The 23,398-nt window shown below is 41.7% G+C and overlaps 1 protein-coding gene across 2 annotated transcripts in view; it reads left to right on the top strand.

Annotated features, from left to right (window-relative positions):
* The window catches only part of TULP4 (TUB like protein 4), a 260,862-nt gene extending 252,242 nt beyond the window's left edge, over positions 1 to 8,620 (top strand). For both annotated transcript variants that reach the window (XM_019479756.2, XM_019479758.2), the window contains exon 15: positions 142 to 8,620. In XM_019479756.2, the coding sequence (XP_019335301.2) occupies positions 142 to 258 (117 nt within the window). In that variant the 3' untranslated portion in view covers positions 259 to 8,620. The remainder of the gene's footprint in view (positions 1 to 141) is intronic.
* The last annotated feature ends 14,778 nt before the right edge of the window (positions 8,621 to 23,398 follow it).

The raw sequence follows: 23,398 nt of genomic DNA on the forward strand, positions 1-23,398 counted from the left end.
GTTCAGTAGAAACAAAGTACTATTCAGTCTAAGTGAAGATATGGTGATCTTGCTCTTTTCCAAGTTAATTCTTTGCATCTGCCACCTTTTGACTTATTGTCTCTTGTTTTCTTCTTCTTTCTGCCTTTACCCCTTCCCCAGGTAATGCAATTTGGAAGGATTGATGGCAACGCTTACATTTTGGACTTTCAGTATCCGTTTTCTGCAGTGCAGGCCTTTGCAGTTGCTTTGGCAAATGTGACTCAGCGCCTCAAATGAAATGAGCAGAGACTGGAGAGAGGAAAATGTAACAAAACCTTTTCATATGGCCAAAACCAGAAGATGTCAGGGTGGCCTGTGTTAGGTGCACAGCGGTGCCTGGAAATAAAGAAGGCAGTGAAACTGGAAAAGTCTCTTGGTGCCCCCCAAAAAGGGCATTAACTTTTAATCAATATTGGGGTATTGGGTGGGGGGCTGTTTTGTTTGGTTGTTTTGTTTTTTTCTTAAACATCATGCTGGGGTTTCAGAAAGAGCAAAGGGTTGAGAGCCGTTCAGTGTTATATCTGGAAATGTGGCTTTTGGCTTGTTGTGGTGGTTCTGCCGTGTTTGCTGCAATAGCTGATGTAAGCTAATAGGGGGATTAAAAAAGACTGCTCTTTTTGATAGACTGCCTTATACCATGCTGTTCTTTTTAAAACAGGTGACATAACTTTTTTCCTGGTCCAGTTTGTACTACTATTACATCAATGATAGCAGCAAAAAAAAAAAAAAAAGAAAAGAAGCTATAATACTTGAAGACACGTGTTTCTTCTCTGATCTCTGATAATAGCTGAGCACCACAGGTACCAAGGAGGTTTATGTAGGTCAATGTTTAATTTATTAATAACAATGTATTATTCAGAAGAGAAACTAATCTGTTCCCATTGGGTGGTTTCAAAACCCACTGCATCAAAAAAGTTGATGTCTGCTTGTTTTGTGTGCTGTTACTTGGGATAAACGTGTGTGATTAGGTGATGGAAAATAGGGAACGATTGAATTATGAGATGTGCATCTGTATTTGTATTGAACAACAGTATTCTTCACCTTGGACTATAGTTGGGTGAGGTACATAGTGTGTCCTGGGGGGTCTCCTGCAGACTGGGGCTTCACCAGAACCTCACATCAATATGTTTACACTCTAAGAACAAAATCTTTAACATAAGTCAAATGTGCCCAGTGAGTAAAATTCTTTTAAAACTGTGTTTAGATTTCCACAGTTTCACAGCATTATAGCAGTGTTTGAATTGGGAAGGAGACGCACATATATGGCAGGTTAGGGGACTGCTCATCACAGCTGGTTGGAAGAGGAAAGAAAAGAAGAAAGCATTGAAGATGACCATCCCTCCTGGTGCCCTTCTATTTAAGTATTTGCATTATCAACTGTAGTCTGTGAGCACTTAACACTCCGAGGCAGAATGGGATGCCAAAGTATGTATAGACTAGATGAGAATAAGGGATTTTTTTTTATTCAGCTGTATGCAGTCACTTGACTGTTCCTAGCTGCAGAGCTCTCTAATATAAGTCAAAACCCATGGTACTGCAAGGGAGTTGCTTTACTAGAGAGAGATTCTGTTTCATGAATTTAATGCTCTTTCTCTACCTTGTTCTCTCTCTCTCCGCTGTTTTGTCCTTTGATACGTCTTGATTTGGAAGTGCTTCCCTGGTAATACCTGAAAGCCCTAATCATTCATTAAATAAATTTCACATTAAAATCGCAAAATGTGACATTACCTGTTACCAGGAAACCCTTTGTGTTTTTCAAATAAAGCTCAATCATACATCAGGAGAAAAAATGATACAGTGCCATTTTTTAAAATATCTATAAAGGTCAGATAGACGTTATTAGGCTTGGTTCATTGTAGGGAATGCATCATGTAACGCAGGGGAACCTAGTGTGGAAAGGGTCCTGCTCCAGGGGGGCTTTGAAAACAGCACAGTCTCTGCAAGAGGGTAAGGCTGATTTTGACAAAAGTTCCCAAGGATTCAGATCTTTACCCAGGCATCTCCAGCAGCTTGACCCAGAAAGCCCCACCAGCACGAGGCCACCTCCCTTCTCTCATGGGAAGGATGGTTACTTCACTTGGGGGCTCAATAGCCCCTGCTTTTATGTGGGGAGTAGATCAAGTCCAGTATTTCCCTTGACATTTAACAGAGAAAACTGTTCTATTTACTTTTATAAATTAGGTTTTATTGAAATTCCATCAATGTTCTGCATATAGTTGCATTACAAAGGAGTCCCCTTCATCTCTGAATTTACTAATGGCATATTGGATATTGGAGTGACGGCTTCAAGGATGAGTAGGAATGGGAAAGGTCATGGAGGGAAACAAGGGGCTTGGTCCTGCTCACTCTGAAATTAGTGGGACTTTTGTCATTGACTTGGAAACAGGAATTGGGGCCAATGTCTGTACAGAATTAGGTGCTGTGAAAATAATAGGCCCAATCCTCACTTACATGACTTTAGTGGCACTGCTTGTAGGAGAAGAGTGATGGGTTTGACCCACTTGCCCTTCTAAACAGCATTCCTCATAGCACCAGCTAATCCCATCAGCAAAATACAGACAGTGCTGGAGTGCAGAGAAGCATGCACTGAATGAACACCTTGAGGCCAAAAGCATATTATTTCCTTCCTAGAGGAGGAGAGTTCAGGGAATATTCATCCTAAAGGGACATTGTCAACCAGATTTTGGCCAAGAATTTATATTTCATAAAGCAATGTGTTTGTGTTCATGATCGTGTCTTCATGTGTAGGAGTGCTTGGTTAATAAGGCCAGTCTCAACAGAAGTATTTTAATAGCGCTGCTTTCTTTAACTTTCCAGGCAAGTTTGAACAACTTGATTATGTACATTCATTTGATAAATTTGATTATGATCCAGATTCACAGCAGCATCACACTTATGCAGGCAAACCAGAAAATGAAGTCAATTAAACCAAAAGAAAAAGCTGCCAGTCTAGTCTCATTTTGCCAAACTGTGATTGTTTGGTCCTGGTAGCACTTATGCTATGGCAGGTGCTTTTCAAACAGAGGAGAAAGTCCGATCCCTGCTCCCCCCAAAAAGCACAAGAGATAAACAATATTAATGGTAAGAAGTTATTTACAAAATTCTTTCTGTGATAAACTTACGTAGTAAAGAGTTGTCTTTTTAAAAAGAGGTTGACAGTGTCCCTTTAAACCATGAGCTCCAGGGCATAAAAACTCCCTAGTTGTAGGGACACACTTCTGCCCTTGTTCAACATACATTTTGTTCTGAAATCAGTGGGTGATGTATGCATATGGCTGAGAGTACAATTTGGCCTTAAATTATGAAGACAGTGGGTCATAATGATAGTTCTCTATTGTTTTCTCTTTGCTCATTGAGATACAATTTAAGAAACAACTTTAAAAGCCCCTCCAAGTAGTATTTTCACTATTTCATTCTGATGACTTTAATCCTGAAGATTGCTGTTGCATTCAGCCAAAACAATACTTTCACATTTTATATTTAAGTGATTTTTTCTGTAGATAACTGTAAGTTCTTCTAGGAAGAATGTAGCAGAGTGTTCCGAATTATCTAATTCTTTTATACATACAGTAGTTTCTAGTAGTTCAATATGGTTTTCAAAGCTTTTTTTTTTAGTTGTGCAATAATTGTTACAGCCTGGGAAGTTTGTTTTGGGGCAGGGTTTTTTTTTTGGTTGGTCCATTGGTTTAATTTAATTTTTTTTAGGGGGGGTTGATTTATTTTTTTAAAGATAATTTAATGCAGATTTCCTGTTAATGTCCAAGAGAGAAATTATTTATCTTGCTTAATGTAATAAGTGATTTAGGGATAATTTTATTACTATGTACCAGTGAGTTAAACACACTTTCTTATTTATATGAAAAAAGCATCTTTGTAATTAATTGTTTGCTAGCAGTGTGTTTTGCTGCAATAAATTGTTTAAGAATGTGTATAGGAAGACTTTTAAATTTTTTTTTGCTGGACAATGTGCAACAATTTATAATGCAGGCACAAATTTTGTTTATCAAGCAGTTGAAAACAGTAGGTTTGTTGGGGATTATGTAGACTGACTCTACTGTGTAGATGATTTCTTTGGGACCTGCAGAAACCTGTCCTCTACACTGCTTTTTTTCCTGTTATGTTTCTAATTGTCTCTTTCAGTCATGGATATAGTTTAAAAAACACGAAGCTTGACTGGCTTTATCTTTTCTTATTGCTATGCTTGGTTTTGAGGTGGGCTTGTGTAATGAAAAAGCAAATAAAAGGGTATATCTGACTCAGTTTGTACAACATTCCTCTGTGGAGAGGGCCAGCACAGTTTAATTCCACTTGAAGGGGCTAGATTCCTTTCTGTTGCCAAACTCTGCTCTAGTTACAACTGTCTGATTCCAAGGGCTAGTCTGTGCTGACCTCAGCCCTGATAATGGTTAGAGCAGCTACAGTGAATCCTTCAGGGAAAGAGAGGCAGAGAAGAGTACTGTTCCCATCATGCCTTCTGTCTCCAACAGCACTCATCCTGCTTCAAGAGGGAAAGGCATCTGGTGTAGGAGTTGACTGTCCCATTGGATGGCCAGATTATTGAGAACCCAACTCACGTAAACGTAGTTTATCTCTGTCTTAAAATTATACCTGTATCTTCTGTGGGTCCTCTCTAGAGTGGAGAATTTCACCCTGAGAACCAGCAATACCTTACAGCAGTAGTGCTGTGTTTCTAGTGTGCTAGAAATGAATATGTGAGGAAGGATGGATGGGAGGGAGAAAAATAATAAGGTCAAGTTAATAATTTCACTGAGCAGGCAATAGCAAAGTGTAGTCAAAATGATCTTATGCGCTAGTTCCTTTATATCTGCACAAGAGGCCACCCTAGATAAACTCCATCTTATACAACCCACTTGAAAGCCCTCCTCAAAACTTGAGAATCCAGTTTTGTTTTGGTAAAGACAGCCCTGGTTGGCAGTCAGACTCTTAGACTGCATCCAGATGAGTGAGGCCGTGCAGTATGTGGTGCCACATACTGCACATTCAGCTGTCCTCTGTGCTGCAAGGTAGTAGCACAGGGGTTTTTTTTTGATCCTTGGATATACAGGTGGCAGAAAAAACCCACACAAAAAAAAAAAGCAGAGCAGTATATGCGGGGGCAGCATGCACTGCTCAAAACTGAAGCCTGGCTGGCCAGAGCTATGCTCCAGTTGCTGGCCAGGCTCCGGGCAGCAGGATTGCCACCGCTGCAGCCTTAGGAGGCCCCCAGGAGTCCTGATAAGTCTGCTGGGGCCAGTTCAGCCTCATCTACCCCACCTGGAGTAACCTGTTGTGCACCAGAGGGTTTGTGGCACAGGCATACCTGGGGACAACTAGCAGTGGCACAAGGTGTGCCGCTGCTAGTTGTCCCCAGGGAACCAAACGTCCATGCTTGCATGGACACAGCCTTAGGGTGGATCCCTATATGCAGGGCCATGTGCTTATAGAGGCACAAGTAGCCGTGGCACAAATTTGTGCTGTTGCTTTGTGTCCCAATGCATGGCCCTGCACGTGGGCTTTGGCACACAGCAAATTGTCTGGGGTAGGGGAGGCTGGGACCAGCACCTGTGCTGACCCCAGCAGTATTACCTGGTGCCCTGGTGCAACAAGGGTGCAGATCCATCACCATGGAGCCTGGCTGGCATCCAGAGCATTGATCTGGTTGGCCAGCCCTCCGTTTGTTCCAGCACACATTATTGGCTCATGCTTTGCACCGCTTTTTTCCCAGAGTTTTTTGCTACTGGGTTTTGCCGGTAGCAAATTTTGCAGTGCAGCATACATTTTAACATTCCCTACATGCAGTTTGTGGTGCCACAGAGTGGTTTGTGGTGCCACAAACCACACATCCCTGCACATGGGGACCTGCCCTTAGGCTCCAAACAGTTTGAGTGTAGTTATTTCTGCAGTGTGACTGTTATATTTGGGTAGCCAATGAGAATATTGCAACATCTCCCTCAGAATGGGTGAATGTATGAGGAACAACTTTGAATAAAGAAACAAGGGGAAAATTTGGCTTTTACTAGCTTTAAAGAAAGTATATGTCTGTTCCACAGTTAATTGCACTGGAAAGCAAGGGCTCATCTCTGGAGGGCTCTCACTACTCTGCACTGGCAGTCAAGAGCAATCACAGGCATTAGGGCATGTTTGACATGCTAGCTAAGGGCTGAGCTCTAATTTCACTTATACAGGTGTAAATTAAGAGCAACTCAATTGAAGCCAATAATTGCTCCTGATTTACAGCAGTGTAAGAACATGGGCAGATGCCTACCTACACCATTCCTAAAGGGGAGGGGTAGGTTTCCTGCTTGGGAGTGTATGTCAGCTGACCTGTGTAACTGTTTTGTCTGCTGTTAACCCACTAAGTGAAACTCAGTAGTGGTAATTTAATCCCAGGTCATTTGGGTAAGGTGCTCCTATTTAACTTCTACTCACCATGGGTTGGGAGCAGTTAGTGAAGTAGTGCAGATTCAGCTGAACTTTAGTAAATCTTCCCAACTTTTTTCAGGGATATAAGTGTTTGATCTGTCCAAGCCTTAAGCGAGATTAAATCTGGCTCAAATTATGCATTTCTTTATTTGTACAGATATAAAATAGGGATTGAGATAGCAAAACTGCAAACCATTAACTCCAGAGACACTGCTCGTTTCTTCTAAAATTTCCAAAACAAAGCCAGGAATTAAATCCTAGTGCCACTGACTTAAATTGGAGTTTTACCATTTATTTTAATGAGGTTAGGATGCCACCACAGGAAAATGGGTTACATTTGTTTATTAAAGGTCAATATAATGATTGGACCAGTGCCAGGGGAAGGGCCCTTTTACGGGTTTGATGAAACAAACAAATAAGATTGGCCTGGCAGCTAATTTTTTTTTTTAGTGTTTAGGCCTGGATCCTTCAGTAGGATGGACCAGCAAGGACTTGAATGCCAACATAGGGTTCTGCCAGCTTCAGTAGTATTTTGTAATTCTGCATAGGCAAAGTGGGCTGCAGTCATGGGTCTTTTTGCAGGATCGGACCAGACCCTACGTGCATCATGGAATGTATACAGTTTTATCACCCTCCCCTAATAACAGGCTAAAAAAGGAAATCAACTTGAGATGATATTTGACAAATTTACACAAAAACACAGTTCTGTACAGAAGCTTAACAATTAAAAATATCTCATTCCAACTCTAAGCATTGCACATTGAACGAGATCTCTAAAGGCATTTTAGGAAAAAATTGTTTTGGGATTATGGCAGTGGGAGGGGTTGTTCATATTTGTGGAAATAAGAATTTAAGACAAGATCAGTAATTGAGTAGAAGGAAAAAGGAGGAATCACTGAAGCAATTTTTGTTGCTAAAATTAAACCCCGCAACTCTATGCTTCTGATTCTATTGGTGGATTTCTGCTAGCAGATTCCTAGACCTGAATGGAGCAAGCCACATGGACACAGGAGTCTGCTCGTGCAGATCTACTTGTAAAATCTGGACCATAGTGAGTTTGTGGGACTAAAAAAATCCCAAATACATTCAGAGTGTGTACTGAAAAATTGGGTGTATGATGTTAGACGGATTTAAAGGCTGTATAATATTTCTAATCATTGCTCTCTGCTTTATGTACACTCCAAATTTAAAAACAAAATCCAATACAGGCATTTTGAATCCTAATAAAGTTGTGTACATGTTGAATATTTACATTGCTGGCCAGATGAATGGTTGGTTCAAATAATAAGTGTTAAGATTAAAAATAGTAATAAACTGAGAGAGAGATTTTTCTACAATGTGCAGATGATTGAGTTCCTAGTATTTCATTAAAATAGTGCTCAGCTTGTAATTCCCATCTGTCTATGTTGTTTCAAGTTCCTTGTTGATAAAAATGTGTAGTTTTCCCTTCTTTTGTTGGCTTAGTCTGTGTTTTGCCTTTTGCTTCCTTTTATTTCCCTCCCCCCTCTGCCTTTTTTCTCTTTCCTGTGTGCGTGTGTTGGTGGGGGGGGGGGGGGGTGTTAAAGATCTTGTTGTTTATTGTAGATACAAAATATATAGTGTTGTGGAATAGCATGGGGGTGCATTTGATTGAAAAAGGCACTGTAGTATATCCTGAAAAAGTAAATTTTTTTGCATTTGTTTATAAATGCATTATTTTGGTACTGTAACTTTGGACATTATTTCTGAATTTATAACAACCTTTTTTTTTTGCTTGTTTTTTTTTTTAAGAAGTGTGCAGTCATGCTGGTGCCTAGATTGCTAGCTAAACATACCAAGCATGTTCTTTTCAAGCCTTTGGAAAAATTGGTACACTGCCCATGTACTTATACATACCTATGCTATTTTTAAAATCTTTTGAAAAATTTTGGTTTTTTTAAATATGTCGTTCAGAACAGGCTTTTGTTGTAATTACAAACCTACCCTGATCTGCCTCTTCTTTTATGTATCTTGTGTAATAGATTTTGCAGGAGGTGCCTAGAAAGCATTAATGGTTTCCCTTTAATAATGTGGTTTCTCCAAAGTCTTTACTGTCTACATGATTGAGAGATGGACTGATTGCCCTATTTTTCCTTGATGATCTGGAGTTGTAAGAGTTGTCCAGCTGTTGCTTAATAAAATTTTGCAAACTAGAAAATCAGTGATTTGCTTATTGAACTCACCTGATTCAGCATCTTGAGTGCTTTTAAAACAGGTAACAAATCCTAACTGGACACACTGGCATAGTCAACAGCCAGCTCTATTCATCATTTACTCTCTTCAGCAATTGCTTCTCCGGCTTATACTTGCCCTGAGTGCACTGATACCTTCCTATTATACTAGCTGTCATTCTTATATGGGAATAAAAGGCAAAAAAATTTTACTAAGACATTCTGCCAATTTTGGCCATCAACCAGTTCAAACACTGTTTTGTCTTTGCTTCCTCTTCTTCATAGGAAGTGTTATTAGAAATGGGTGTTGGTTTTGACGTTGCCACTGATGCACTGGAAACCTAATGTTATCTCAAAGATAGAACTGGGATTGACCCCTAAATCCAGTTGCTTGATTTTTCAGGTAATGATTGACAAAAGCAATCCCCAAAATCACCACTTCACAAACCTTCGACCACAGCTACCAGAAAGAATATCCAAAACACCAACAGTACCCTATATACAACATGCCATAGGTAAAAGCTGGGGAGCAAAGGACATTTCCAGTCCCTTGCCATGTAATGATAGGGAAGTAGTTGATTAATATATGCTCAGAAGATCCTAGGGACAGGGTGATGCCCCACATTACAAAGGAAAGCAAAACCCCCTACAGTCTGTGTCCAACAAGCACGGCCATGGCACCATGTACTGCACATTCAGTTGTTCTTCGTGCTGCAAGAGAACAGCATTAAAGGGTTTTTGTGGGGGGATATCCAGGGGTCAGAAAAACCCACAAAGAAAAAAAAAGCAGAGCGGCGTATGCAGGTGCAGTGCATGCTGCTCAAAACCGGAGCTGGGCTGGCTGGAGCTGCACTGTGGCTGCTGGCCAGGTTCTGCACAGCAGAATTGCTGCTGCTGCGACCCCAGGAGGTCCCCAGCACCCCCAGTAAGGCTGCTGGGGCCAGCCCAGTACTGGCCCCAGCTTCCCTTACTGTCCCCAGGGTAAATTGCTGTGTGTCAGGGCACGCATGGCATGGGTATTCCCCAGGGACAACTAGCGGCAGTGTAAGGTGTGCTGCCACTAGTTGTCCCCAGGGAACCAAACATCCACATCACGTGTGGATGTAGCCACAATCCTTGCCAATCTGATTAAGGGAAAGATCCTGCCTAACCCCAAATTTAGAACTGGTTGGAAGAGCAAGATTCTCTAGTCAGGAACTTCTGGATTTCTAGTACTGGCAAGAGTGTTGGTGCACTGCAGTCAAAAGCCCACCAGCCTTAGGTGCAGCCAACATCCCAATGCTTCAGAGGAAGGCATGCAAACTGCCCAAACGCCAGTAGCATTCACAAGGAGAAAGAAAAGGATCCTTGACCACTACCATCTTTATTAAAGAAATAAAATACTGTGATGGCTGGCCACAATCCTGTTTCCTTTCACTAAAAAATGATTATGGGCAAAACAGGAGGCAGCAAAGTAGATTTTGTGCCTCGTGCTGGCATTTATGAAACAAATTTAACTTGGATTACTGTATGAAGTAGAAAGGGACAAGTTTTTATAAACCTTTCACTTGTAGTTCATCATCCACTGCACAGGGCCTACCTCATCACCAGATTCTGAAGAATGGTTTTAATGCTTTGAGCCCTTATGGTTGCAAAGGTAACTTTGATTCAATTGTGACCTGCTGCAGTGTTGCTTGCTGGGTCTGCAGGTGCCTTTAGTATAATTGTTGCTGCAGTTTTTCTAAGAATGAGTGAGTGCATATGAAAAGACTAGTCTCTTTCAACCAGGTTGCTCAGACCAGTGTGGTCACCTTTGAAAGTGATAGGAATTAGGTCACTTTCACCCTGGGAAAGCTACTGACAACAGAGAAGGTAATCAGAAAAGTATGTGTAGAGAGGAAGAAGACCTGAAATTGGAAGGCGGGAGTTGAAATGCTTCCTAGGTAGGCTGGCAACTTGGGAAAAAGAAAACGAAAGTGTCTCCATTGTCAGTCAGATGGAGGTAAGGCAATTTGAAATTCATCAAGGACCCATTAGCCAGAAGCTGACCAAGAAAAAAAAAATTAGTGTCTGTGGAAAAGTGCTAGAGTTCTAGCACCTTTCCCCTTTCCATCAAATGAGAAAGAAGAACTCTATCTGGACCCTTCATTTGTTTCAATTTGTGGCTCTCTGATAATAATTATTGTCATCAACAGGGATCCTGATTTTCTCTGATGCTCCCCCCCAATTTTCAGATTAAAAAAAGTAGCCCCAAATCCACATTTTTCTGTGATTAAAATGAAACATCATTAATATATATGTGTCTATATATTAGTGGTGTTTCATTTTAATCACAGAAAAATTTGGATTTTAGGTTACTTTTTTAATCCAAAAATTGGGGATTTTTTTTTTTTTAAATTGGAGAAAACCAGGATCCCTGGTCATCAATGGTGGCATTGTCTGACCTATCTAACTGTGCAAACAGAACCCCTCACATTTGGTGCCCTGTGTTTGTCACCTGATGAAGAGATTGTTGTAGGGTGATGTCTTGGCACTAAGAAGTCAGAATGACAGTAGCAAATGGTGAGGGAGCAGAATTTGGACATAGTGTGTCTTCCAGCAGGGAATACAAGTCCCACAGCTGTAGTAAGCTTGCATTTGTGTTTAAGCACTTAATATGTAGACTGTAACTCAAAAATAATTCAGTTCTATATCAAATATTGTTACTATGTGTTCATCAGCTTATGCATCCTATGTCAATGTGCCTGGCAGAATCTTTGCTAAGATCATTGTTAACAGTGAAATGGGAATAGAAAACCTGCCGTTACCCTTAAATACTGTTTCTTATACAGTACCCCAATGTGCTATCATTCTGCAATCTTAATGGGACAGGCCGAGGAGCTAAATAATTGCCTTGTTGTAGAGGGAGTTGTCAGACGTTATAAAAAGAAAATTGGAGCAGTTTGCACCAATTGAAGTTCATCTTAGGCCTTTCATCCAGTTCTTCATCCATTACAATTGTGTGTTCTGTATTTCTCATTTTCTCTTTTGTTCACAGGAGGCATGTTTTCCCATCCATTTTTTTTAGTTTGATCAAAGGGAAGCCTTTTCATCCTTGGAGGATGTTTTATGGTGTTGCATCCCCTGTTATTTTTATCCTTTCTAACCTCTCCACATTTCCTTCTCCTCACAGAGGACTGACACAGAACTTCTATTTTAAACAGTGCAAGTAACATGTCTTTGTTCTCCTCCTGCCTGGTAGCTTTCTTTGTAGATGGCTTTTTTTCCTCCAAACAAAGGTATTCCCTTCATTGTACTAGCTATGGTAGAATTGCTATCTTCCTTTAGCTCTGCCCACTCTGCTGTGTGACTCTTTGTATCTCAAAGTCTTCTGTTGTTTTTGTAAACTAAAATGAATATTTATCTTGGAAAAGAGGCAACCACAATGTCAGTAAATGAATTAACTACAGAAACATTAGTTAGGTTGCACTAAAGATAATTGGCTGCATACAGACATTCAAATGTTCTGAAAGAATTCTCTTAGGTTTGTTCTCCTGGTAGAAAACCTTATTCAGAGATCCTTGATCTGACATTAAAATGTTTAGCATCTGAAAAGTAGAGATCTTGCAGTGCTGACACAGGGCAGCCCTGATTTGCTGACCCAAACTGCTCAGGGTCAGCCTGCGTCTCCCTGCAGCATAGTATGCGATTGTGAAGGGGGCATGTTCTGCTCCTTGCTCATCTGGAATACTACAGTCCATCCCAAGCAATGCCCTGTCTCCTGGGGCAAGGGAGCGGGGGAGCAGAAAAACACCCTGGGATGCTGGAGGATTGTACTATGGCTTCTGTGAAAAGGGAATGTTATACAGACATTCAGTCTCCCAGGAAAAAAACTCTCCTGGGAGTAACTTAACTCTGTTTGTTCCCAAGTGATTCTTTGCCAGGAGCAGCCATTTTTGCTCTGAGAAAAAATCCTCAACAATTGTACACTCATGGTTTCTTCTGGGAGAGCAGCGACACTCCCAGGAGAAACTGAATGTCTGTTCACGGCTATGGAAGGGACAGTATTTGACATCTTTTTTTCATCAGGTGGAAGTGCTCAACTAAAAGTGCAAATTAGAGTTTGTCTTCTGAACTGACCTTTCTGTTTCATAAGCTAATCTACTCTTTGAAGAAAATATGCACATATTTCAACATATCTCTGGGCTGAAACTAGCTGTGAACAAGTGCTGATCACAGGCATGCTTCCTTTGAGAATCACATAGCACTAAGACTACCGGGCAAATGAACCAGAGCTCATTCCCTAGTGCCTCTTGACAAGCATCTTCTAACTCAGTAAAGCTGAGGACTTCTGCAATGCTACCTGTCTGATTCAGAGTCCAATATGTTCTGTGTTTTGGTAATTGATTATTGTAGTCTTTTCCTGTCATTCTTCCAGTGTTCCTCCTATTTGCCTTGGGTTCCCCCCCCCCCCCCACATGTAACTGTCAAGCCTAAGAAAATACTAAAAAGTGCATGTACCTATGCTTGTAACATAATGGTTAGTAACTTGTTGTCTGGCCTGGGAGACTTGCAGAAGGGAAAAAAGCCTTACTGTTCTCAGCAGCAAAGGAGAGTCTCCACAGTAGCCTGTGTTTTAGGAGTCAGAATAGTCTGTCCTGACTAATACTTGAGATGTGTGTTGTCTTAGTGTTGCGAACTGTGTTCTCATAGTGTATCTGTGTTAGATTCTGTTAAGAGACAAAGAAACAAGAGGAATCTTGGAATCAAAGCTACTTATAAGAACACTAATAGTAAATGAAATCAGAGCCTTTGGCTCTTCTCAATAAGCTCCTAATACCAGTTTTTACCGTTGCTGTTCAGAAACCTGTGGGCAGCAATGAATTGACTCCAAATTGTATCCATTCACTTCAGTGCTGCTTGGAAAGTTGGCCAGGCAGCTCTTCAGCGTGCGCGCGCACGTGCATCCATGTGTGTGTGTTTAGGCCTGGGTCCTTCAAGAGGATAGACCAGCTTGAGCCATTCTAATTAAAATGCTGTGGTATCATGTGTATTAAACCCCAACCTGTTGAAAAACAGCTGTGGGACACTTTAACTAAAGCTCGTTCAATGAACTTTAGTTAAAGCAGTCATTTTGAAATGCTGGGGGTGGGTGGGGAAGGGGGCTTAATACACGTGACGCTGTAGTGATGTTAAAGCATTCTAATTACAATGCATCGGAGCATATCTATGATCAGTTACTGGCACCTGGTAGAACAGAAGAGACATCCCCTTTCCCAGAAGAGAAAGGGGTAAAGTAGCAGAGACCTTTCCTCCGTTTAATAGCCACAAAGCTCTGAGACAGTAAAACAGAGGATGGAGGATTCAGGTCTTACATCTTCTACCCTGGAGTTGATATGGAACCCCAGTATATAGCTCAGTTTGAGAACTGTTCAGAATCCCAGCAGCTTGAGCGAGCTGTGCTCCTTTCTCAACAGAGTATTGCCACTGGATGGTTGGGGTACTCTCTTTTTTGTGTTAGCATTTGCTTATATGTCTAACAGATTGCAGCCTAGAACATCACATTAGAAGCACTGGTGCATTATGGGCTGCTTGAGATTCTTGGCATCAGATGGTGATGCTTTCTTGAGCCAAGTCTGTTTGAATATACTTCAGCCAAAGGAAACTCAGTGTCTCCATTTTAAAGGCATCTGCTACAGGCAGATCAGACAAAATGACAAAATGAAGAACTGTACCTCAAAAGGAAATGAACACCAAGGAGGAGAGCTGTATTAAAACTTCCTAGTAGAAAACACCTTGGCTGTTTTAATTTTGCTGGGCTGTTTGGACTGTTTAGCTGTCACTCTGGTACTTCCCTTGAATAGAGCTGTGCCTAAATGAATATTCACTTTCTTGCTACGTTGCTTCTTGCCGTCCAGTATTATCCCAGTAATTGCTAGAAACCACTGGGAGCAGGAAAGAAAGTGTGAAGGGCAGAGAAGCCTAAACGGTCACAAATAATAAGTCACAGCCCACCCCAAAATTAGAATGCTACATTTTGAGGAGTTTTATTCGCCTTCAGGTTTCTAAGTCTAAGGTGAACTTGTCTCATTTAAAAGTATTTCTGTACAGCCAGGATGGCTAGAAATTTCCTTTTTAAATTAAAGCAGAGATTTTCACAAAAATCACTTGACTCTGGGAGCTGGGCCTCACAGGTGAATACCAAATACAGTGGGGAAATTGGCACCCCTTCAATAAATGCACATCCTTTCTCCCATGTAGATGGTTTCTTTGCCATCAGGGAAAACTGGGGAAAAATCAGAGTGGGATGATCAGTGAGAGGGTTGGGGGGGATGGAATTTGATACTGCAGAAAGAGATCAGGGAACTGCAGACCTCAACAAGCACTGTCATTGTTTCTCAAAAGTGTTAAATACAAGTTCTCACTGCCCTAGGAAAACACCTGCTACCAGAAGTGAATGGATCTGAGCACGTTCAGGAAGAAATTTCTCAGCAGTTCCAGGTGCCCATACTGCATATAGACAACCAGCAATTGAGGTTTGAGGGCAATAGGGAGGAGTCAAAGTCAAGTTCTTGTTATATTTATATATTTTACACATGTACACTATACTATACGAGATCCTTATGGGGAATGCCGGGGAAATAGCTGTGTCCATTGTAGAAACCCTACATTTTAATAGCTTTCAACTTTCACTTGTCAATGGCACTGATTTAGTGCTTATTGTGAACCCCAAAAGAAAGAAATTTAGGAGATTTCCCTTTCACATGAGGGCACAAAAGTGGCAAGGGATGGGGGCTGTATGACGGACAACCCTTACAGCTAATTGGTGGGGAGGGAGGGATGCTGCACTTGGGCCACAAAAATGACTGCCAGCCTTGTGTTCTGCCTGTGAAATGGGCTGGCAACCACCTCAAGTTCAGTAGGTCCCTAGTTATGAGACTTGTCAATGCAAGATTATTTCATATAAAACCATTCATACCAACCACATTAAGCTTTTAGCATAAAACCTTTTTTGTTTTTCTGTGGAAGTCAACAAGTCTGCTCATGTGCTTGCAGTATGGCATGTGCTGAAACCCCTTCCTGAACTGGGTCCCTGGCAGCATAGTTTATGAATTTCAGGAATTAAAAACAGTGTTACTCTCAGTATTCATTTTTTTCACCTGCTTTTCCTGTTGGTACTCCAATACACTGATTCTCAACCTTTTTTTGTACCAGGATCCATTTGTAAACATTGGCCTGTCCTGACCCAGTGCCCCTCACTCCTGACCAGGTCCCAGCCAGTGTGTGGGGCAAAGGAGTGTGTTTGAGGCATAGGGGCCCCCAAGCAACCCCTCACAGCCTAGAGCTCCGCCAGCCTTCAAGGGAAAAGCCACAGTTTCCCCCTGTTTTTCTCCCTTAAAGGAAAATCCATTTTCAAAGTTTGTGAACTTTTCTCATATTATTGTGACCCGCTTCTGGGTCATGACCCATGGGTTGAGAAATGCTGCTCTAGGTTTTAAAGTCAGCAGTCCTGGATAACTTGCACCCAAGAATCTTTAAAGAGCTGAACGAGGCGTCCTCTGGCTTTCTGATGTTCATTTTTATGTATAGCTTTTAACAGTGGAGAAATTCCAAAAGATTGAAACAGTTATAATAACCCAGTATTCAAAAAGTTCATGTAGACAAGATGACCCAGGTAACTATAGGATAGCTAGTCTAATCTCATTCCGGTGTAAAATAATGAAAAAGCTGATATGGGATTTAGTGGGAAAAGAATATAATTGGAGTCAGTATCTTTTTATGGAGAAAATAGGTCTTGTAAAGCAAGCCTGATTTCATGCTTTGAAGAAACTACATTTAATTGATAAAGATAGCTATGTAAGTGTTGTCTAGTTCTGTAAAGCAATTGACCAAATACCACATGACATTTTGGTTAGAAAATTAGCAGTGTATAATACTAATTAAGTAAGTATGAACTCGATTGTGAACTGGCTAATACATGCATATCACAAATCAGTCATAATGATGGTGCTTTATCATTCACTGAGGGTGTATGGCAGAGATAGGTATAAGGCCCAACACTATTTGACATTTTCATCAGTGTTCTGGAAGTAAATATGAAATCATAGTAGATAATATTTGTGGGCAACAGAATGATGGTTGGAGAAGTAAGCAATGACAAGAACAGGCCAGTCATACAGAGCAAGCCAGATCACTTGATAAGCATTCAAACAAGGTATATTCTAGTACAGCCAATTGTTAAGATATATGTCTTAGGAATATGGATTGCAAGCCATGTTTTTGAATTCCAAGAAAAGAAAGCTAAAGCCAAAAAAAATTCAAAGCAGAAATTGGGCATACATTGGAACAAATTACCAGGGAGTAGTGGATTTTTGATCTCTTGATGGCTTCAAATCAAGATTGAGGTGCCTTTCTAGAAGATATGTCCTAACCAAACCCAAGTTATTGGGCTCACTACAGGTGTAACTAGGATAGATATAATGGGAAACAACAAAGGGGAGATTAGACTAGATGATCTAATGGTTCCTTCTGGCCTTACAGCTAATGACTCTGAATAAAGGCAAAAGAAGAGGAGGAGGGGCTTTCCAACATGTTTACCATATTTTAATATTTCCTTATTAATTTAATTTTAATTGCATCCTCTGAGATTTCCCAGCTGTTCTCTGAGTAACAAACATAAAAATATTATAAATAATGTAAAAGTGTTTATAAATAATGTATTATAGCTGATCAGTGATATATGTATTCTGACAGAGATAGTGTAAATATCAGTAATTTGCATTTACTCAAATTCAGGGAGCTCATAATACATCTTAGAAAGTACCAACCTGTCTTCTGAAAGAAAGAATATCAGGTAGCTTGAGACCAATTTTTTCCTTACATGATTCATAGATTCATAGATGTTAGGGTCGGAAGGGACCTCAATAGATCATTGAGTCCGACCCCCTGCATAAGCAGGAAAGAGTGCTGGGTCTAGATGACCCCAGCTAGATGCTCATCTAACCTCCTCTTGAAGACCCCCAGAGTAGGGGAGAGCACCACCTCCCTTGGGAGCCCGTTCCAGACCTTGGTCACTCGAACTGTGAAGAAGTTCTTCCTAATGTCCAATCTAAATCTGCTCTCTGCTAGCTTGTGGCCATTATTTCTTGTAACCCCCGGGGGCGCCTTGGTGAATAAATACTCACCAATTCCTTTCTGTGCCTCCGTGATGAACTTATAGGCAGCCACAAGGTCGCCTCTCAACCTTCTCTTGCGGAGGCTGAAAAGATCCAGTTTCTCTAGTCTCTCCTCGTAGGACTTGGTCTGCAGGCCCTTAACCATACGAGTGGCCCTTCTCTGGACCCTCTCCAGGTTATCTGCATCCCTCTTGAATTGCGGCGCCCAGAATTGCACGCAGTACTCCAACTGCGGTCTGACCACCGCCCGATAGAGGGGAAGTATCACCTCCTTGGACCTATTCGTCATGCATCTGCTGATGCATGATAAAGTGCCATTGGCTTTTTTGATGGCTTCGTCACACTGCCGACTCATGTTCATCTTGGAGTCCACTAGGACTCCAAGATCCCTTTCCACTTCCGTCCAAGATCCCTTTCCACTTCTGATGGCTACATCATTGCTATGATGGCTACATAGCACTGGGTTTTGATAAACTACCAAGAAAGGAGAAACCCAAATACTCTATGGCTTGCACAGACATGTGATTCCAGTGAGATTAGGGACAGATCTGTTTTTTCTCTCCTTCATCCTTGAAAACACTTTCCAATGGACTCATCTTTCAAGACTGATCAAAAGAGATTATAAACCAGACTCTTCATTGCCTTGCACCTGTTTAGAGATAGTATAAGAAAAGCATACCTTGGTTAGGAATCAATGGAAGTAAACTTACATTCTTTGATCACATGAGGTATACAGACAGAAATAACCTTGAGAGAGTAATTACAGAAAGAATAGCAATAGGTCATTACAGTAGAGAACAAGCAATGGGGAAATGCATTGATGGTATGTGGCAGCACACCAGAAGGTCAGATTCTGAGTGCATAAAGCAAGTGATGGATTGAGAAGGTTTCTAAAATTTTCTGCTGTGTCATTACCAATATTCAGATGTAAATACATTAATGTTTGGGGTTATTTTTTTGTTTTTGTTTTTTTTTAACATCTAGCTATCTCAGCTAGCCACAAATGCTTTTTCAGCTGGCAAACAAATATTGCTCAGCTGTGTCTAGCTCAGTTAACCACAAATGTGAAAAGTACCTTCATCTTTTTCTTTTTAAACTAGGGATTATACCAAGAAGTCTTTCACCGAGATATGCCAGGTCCAGGTATTATTTGGCAAAGTAATATAAAGTTAGCAGACAGAAGATAGCTAAAAGGTGTTGATTAAAATGTGAGAAGCTACATAGAATATGTAAAGCTATGTTAAACATTCTGTAGTGGGCCACTTAAATCTGAGTAAATAACATTATTATTGTGGCCTGATCACAAACAGTATTGCAAATATTTTAAGACTTCTAGAATAGGGGTTTCTACCTAGTTAAAGGCATGGTAAAGCATCAGTTTTATAAAAAACAAAAAAACAAAACTGATGCATTCAGTTGATGAGTTGAGAAGCCAACGCGAAATGATAATCCACACAGAACACTTTCCCCCGGTGCCAGCCCCAAGACATGGTCCAGGTGGTGCAGAATGGAGGGAAGAGAACAGTTCAGTGGGACCTGGCTCGTAAAGTTTTCAAAGACACAGGTTGGAAAATGCTATTAAAAGAAACTGCTTGTTTTTGTACTGGATACTGAAAAGAAAGACAGTTCTAGTCAAAGTATATGTAGGCCTAGAAGATCAGAAGGTCCGATTGGGTGTTGAGGGAGCTGGCAGGGGTTATTGCAGGGCCCTTGGCATGGCTTTACAAGCGCTCATGGTGCTCGGGCCAGGTGCCAGATGATTGGAAGATAGCCAATGTGGTCCCCATCTTTAAAAAAGGGAGGAGGGAAGACCCAGGCAACTATAGGCCTGTCAGTCTTACCTCAATCCTGGGGAAACTCTTTGAGAAGATCATCAAGTAGCACATCTGTGATGGGTCGGCATTGGGGATGATGCTCAAGGGCAACCAGCATGGTTTCATTAGGGGCAGGTCATGTCAGACCAACCTGATTGCCTTTTACGATCAGGTCACAAAAGCATTGGATGCAGGTGTCACCGTGGATGTAGTCTTTCTGGACTTCAGCAAGGCCTTTGACACTGTCTCCCGTCCCATCCTCATTGAAAAACTAGGCGACTGTAACATCGATGCCTACACGGTCAGATGGATTGCAAATTGGCTGAAGGGTCGTACTCAGAGGGTGGTGGTGGACGGGTCATATTTGACCTGGGGGGAAGTGGGCAGCGGAGTCCCCCAGGGCTTGGTCCTTGGGCCCGCGCTGTTCAATTTCTTTATCAACGATTTGGACGACGGGGTGAAAAGCAACCTGTTTAAATTTGCTGATGATACCAAAATTTAGGGCGAGGTGGGCACGCTAGTAGGGAGGGAAAGACCTCAGCAAGACCTGGATAGATTGCAGGGGTGGGCTAACAAAAACAGGATGCGTTTCAATACAGACAAGTGCAGGGTGCTGCACTTGGGCAGTAGTAACCAGCAGCACACTTATAAGATGGGAAACTCCCTTATTGAGAGCACGGAGGCAGAAAGGGATCTTGGAGTCATTATTGACTCCAAGATGAACATGGGCCGACAATGCGAGGTCATGGTCAGCAGGGCCAACCAGACTCTATTGTGCATCCACAGGTGCATCTCAAGTAGGGCCAAGGAGGTGATCCTCCCCCTCTACGCGACACTGGTCAGGCCACAGCTGGAGTACTGTGTCCAGTTCTGGGCACCCCACTTCAAGAGGGATGTGGACAACATTGAGAGGGTCCGGAGGAGGGCCACCCGCATGGTCTGGGGACAGCAGGGCAGACCCTACAATGAGAGGCTACGGGACCTGAACCTGTTCAGCCTTCACAAGAGAAGGCTAAGGGGGGACCTTGTGACCATCTATAAACTCACTAGGGGGGACCAGAAGGGTTTGGGGGAGACCTTGTTTCTCCTAGCGCCCCCCAGGATAACAAGGAATAACGGCCACAAGTTGTTGGAGAGTAGGTTTAGATTAGACATCCGTAAGAACTACTTCACAGTTAGGGCGGCTAGGATCTGGAACCAACTTCCAAGGGAAGTGATGCTGGCTCCTACCCTAGGGGTCTTTAAGAAGCGGCCTGATGCCTGCCTGGCTGGGGTCATTTGAGCCCAGTTTTCCTCCTGCCCAGGCAGGGGGTCAGACTTGAAGATCTACAAGGTCCCTTCCGACCCTACTTCTATGATTCTATGATTGGTTGATTAGCAGGTACACAGAGACAGCTTGACATGCGATCTGATCCTTCTTACTTGTAAACTAAAGTATATGGAATTAATAAGCATAAAGTTTAGAGACCCAAGAAATTGCTTTGTTATTTCATCAACTGCTACCCCTTCTCCCTATTAGGTGAAGACAGTGAATCAAAGAACTTTATATTGCTGCAAATTTAAATATTTAGCACATAGAAAACCATATAGACCCATAGAGCAATGTGAAAAGATTCAACAAATGAACTCTGTTTAACTTCAAGTTGCATGTGCCTGTAAACAAAAAAGAATACTGGCTAAAAAAAAGGACTGGAGCTGTGCAAAGCTGACCCCTGATCATGCAGTGGTAGACCTATAGAGACCAAGCCTGTGGAAGCAAATTGCTGACAGTTGCTAAATGAACAGGTGTTAAATACATGTCCCAAGATGATTTGCACAAATGCTTATGGATAGTTTTTAAGAGAGAAAGCTTCAAAAAAATGCTGTCAAAGAGGACCATTAGTGTTTCTCCTTGGACACTGAGAAAATACAACTCTGGCTCTTCTTGGATGTTCTAATCATGTTCTAATCATCAGCAAAAGGGCAGCCACTTCCCAGTAGATCCACATCAGCTTTGCCATGAAGCAGGACCAAGAACAGGAGTAGAAGTCTAGTGCCACCTTGAGACAATTGTTCCCTGTACACAGGTTGTCACTTGTGGGCTTCTTCAGGCAGACTTTCACTCCCTGAAGTCTCTGACAGCCCCAGCTATAAACAGAGTCTATAAACAGCCAAAGCAAGTCTAAAAAAAAAAAAAAAAATCAAACAAACCACCTTGTTGTCCTGCCCTGGATACTGGGAATCAGCCCCTATGGCTCTGGCCTTCACACAGCAGGCTTACCCTCCACATAGTTGAACCCACCACTGCTTTCCCAATTTGTCACTCCCCTGGCTCTTGAATTTTTAACTCCTAGGGAGCCAATCTCTCATTAGCAGCCTTCTCATAGCTGCAGCTCTTCATCCAGGCTAGCTGACTCTTTTTTAGAGTACAGACCACCCTGTCTCGTACCTAAATGAGTTTTGACTGTTAAGTAATTATTACATTTGTGAGCCTGGGCTTTAAAACATATCCCAACTAGTACATAGCAAAATACTTCTATCCCTGTGTCTTGGTTACCTAAGAAGGGACAACTTGGTTCTTTTTAAGCTAAATACTTCTCTGATGGTACCAACCTGAGTTAAACCCCTGAAAATGATTAAAATATGTAATCATGCACACATTTTACTAACAACTGAAACATGGTTTAATCGTGTTTAAACATAAAACATGCTATAATCTAGTTTAATTAAGGAGTTTCTTTAAAAGAGTATAGCTTATGTTATTTTATAGCCTTAGCATGTCTTTTCTATTTCTTTGTCCTTATCTGTGTGATCTTTGGTTTTCTAATGTTTGTGGTTTTGTGTGGCTATTTTTCCAGGTTCTCAAAGGATTGCTTTTAGCTGCTACCTTTCCATTTTGTGGGGGGAACAAAGCAATTACTAAGCAGCCTTGATCCATACCCTTCAATGTTTGGCTAGGTTTTGTTTTTGAGAAATTAATGAGAACAAAAGGGTGTGGCTGATCAAGTTTCTGAGGTGATTTCCTAGGCACAATTTACCATTCTTCAGCTTCCTTTTCCTGCCCCCTTCATTTTCCCAGCGAGGTTAGAGAGGCCACATAGAAGAGAGTGATGAAACCTAAAGGGCTTGGACAAATGATTCCACCAGCCTGAGATAGCATTGGTGGGAAGCTGTGATGGTCCATATTCTGCATCAGTACCAAGTGTCAGAGGAGGGGCTTTGCCATCTCCCTACCTCCAGAGAATGGATGACAGGAAGTCTTCATGCAGAGCTTGACCTTTCCCTCCTGAATTGTTCACTAAAGATTGTATATTAAATCAGCAGATGGTGACCCCAGCTACCCGCACAGTTACATGACTTATTCTGGCAGTGATTTGCTGTTTATCATTGGTAGGTGAAGAAAAAAAACATGGTTGGTTGCAGAAGGAAAGGAGCATAATCTCTCCCAGAATCTAGACAGCAGTAAAGAGAAAAGGACAAGCAAGAGCTAGAACTCCAGGCTTCCAGAGAGCTTACCATTGCTTCTCCACCCACATGTTCCAGGGCTAATTGCTGACATCTTCAGGATTTAATTGAAACAGATGCAAATGTGTCTGCAGCTTGATCCTAATAAAAGGCCAAAGCCTGAATGTATCGATCACTTTGACTGGGGATATGTGCTATTGCTGGACTGGCTTTTCATGTGAACTTCTGTATGCCATTAAAATGTTATTCCACCCTAAGTGATAAACAGCATTTATTTAGTTTGACCAGCAGCTGTTGCTGCTGCTGCAGTCTCTTCCAGGACTGGACAGCACTGGAAAAGAAGATATTTAGGTAAAAATTGGGGGTTTCTTTG

Source organism: Alligator mississippiensis, chromosome 1 (genome assembly GCF_030867095.1).
Source record: "Alligator mississippiensis isolate rAllMis1 chromosome 1, rAllMis1, whole genome shotgun sequence".
Taxonomy (NCBI): Eukaryota; Metazoa; Chordata; order Crocodylia; family Alligatoridae; genus Alligator; species Alligator mississippiensis.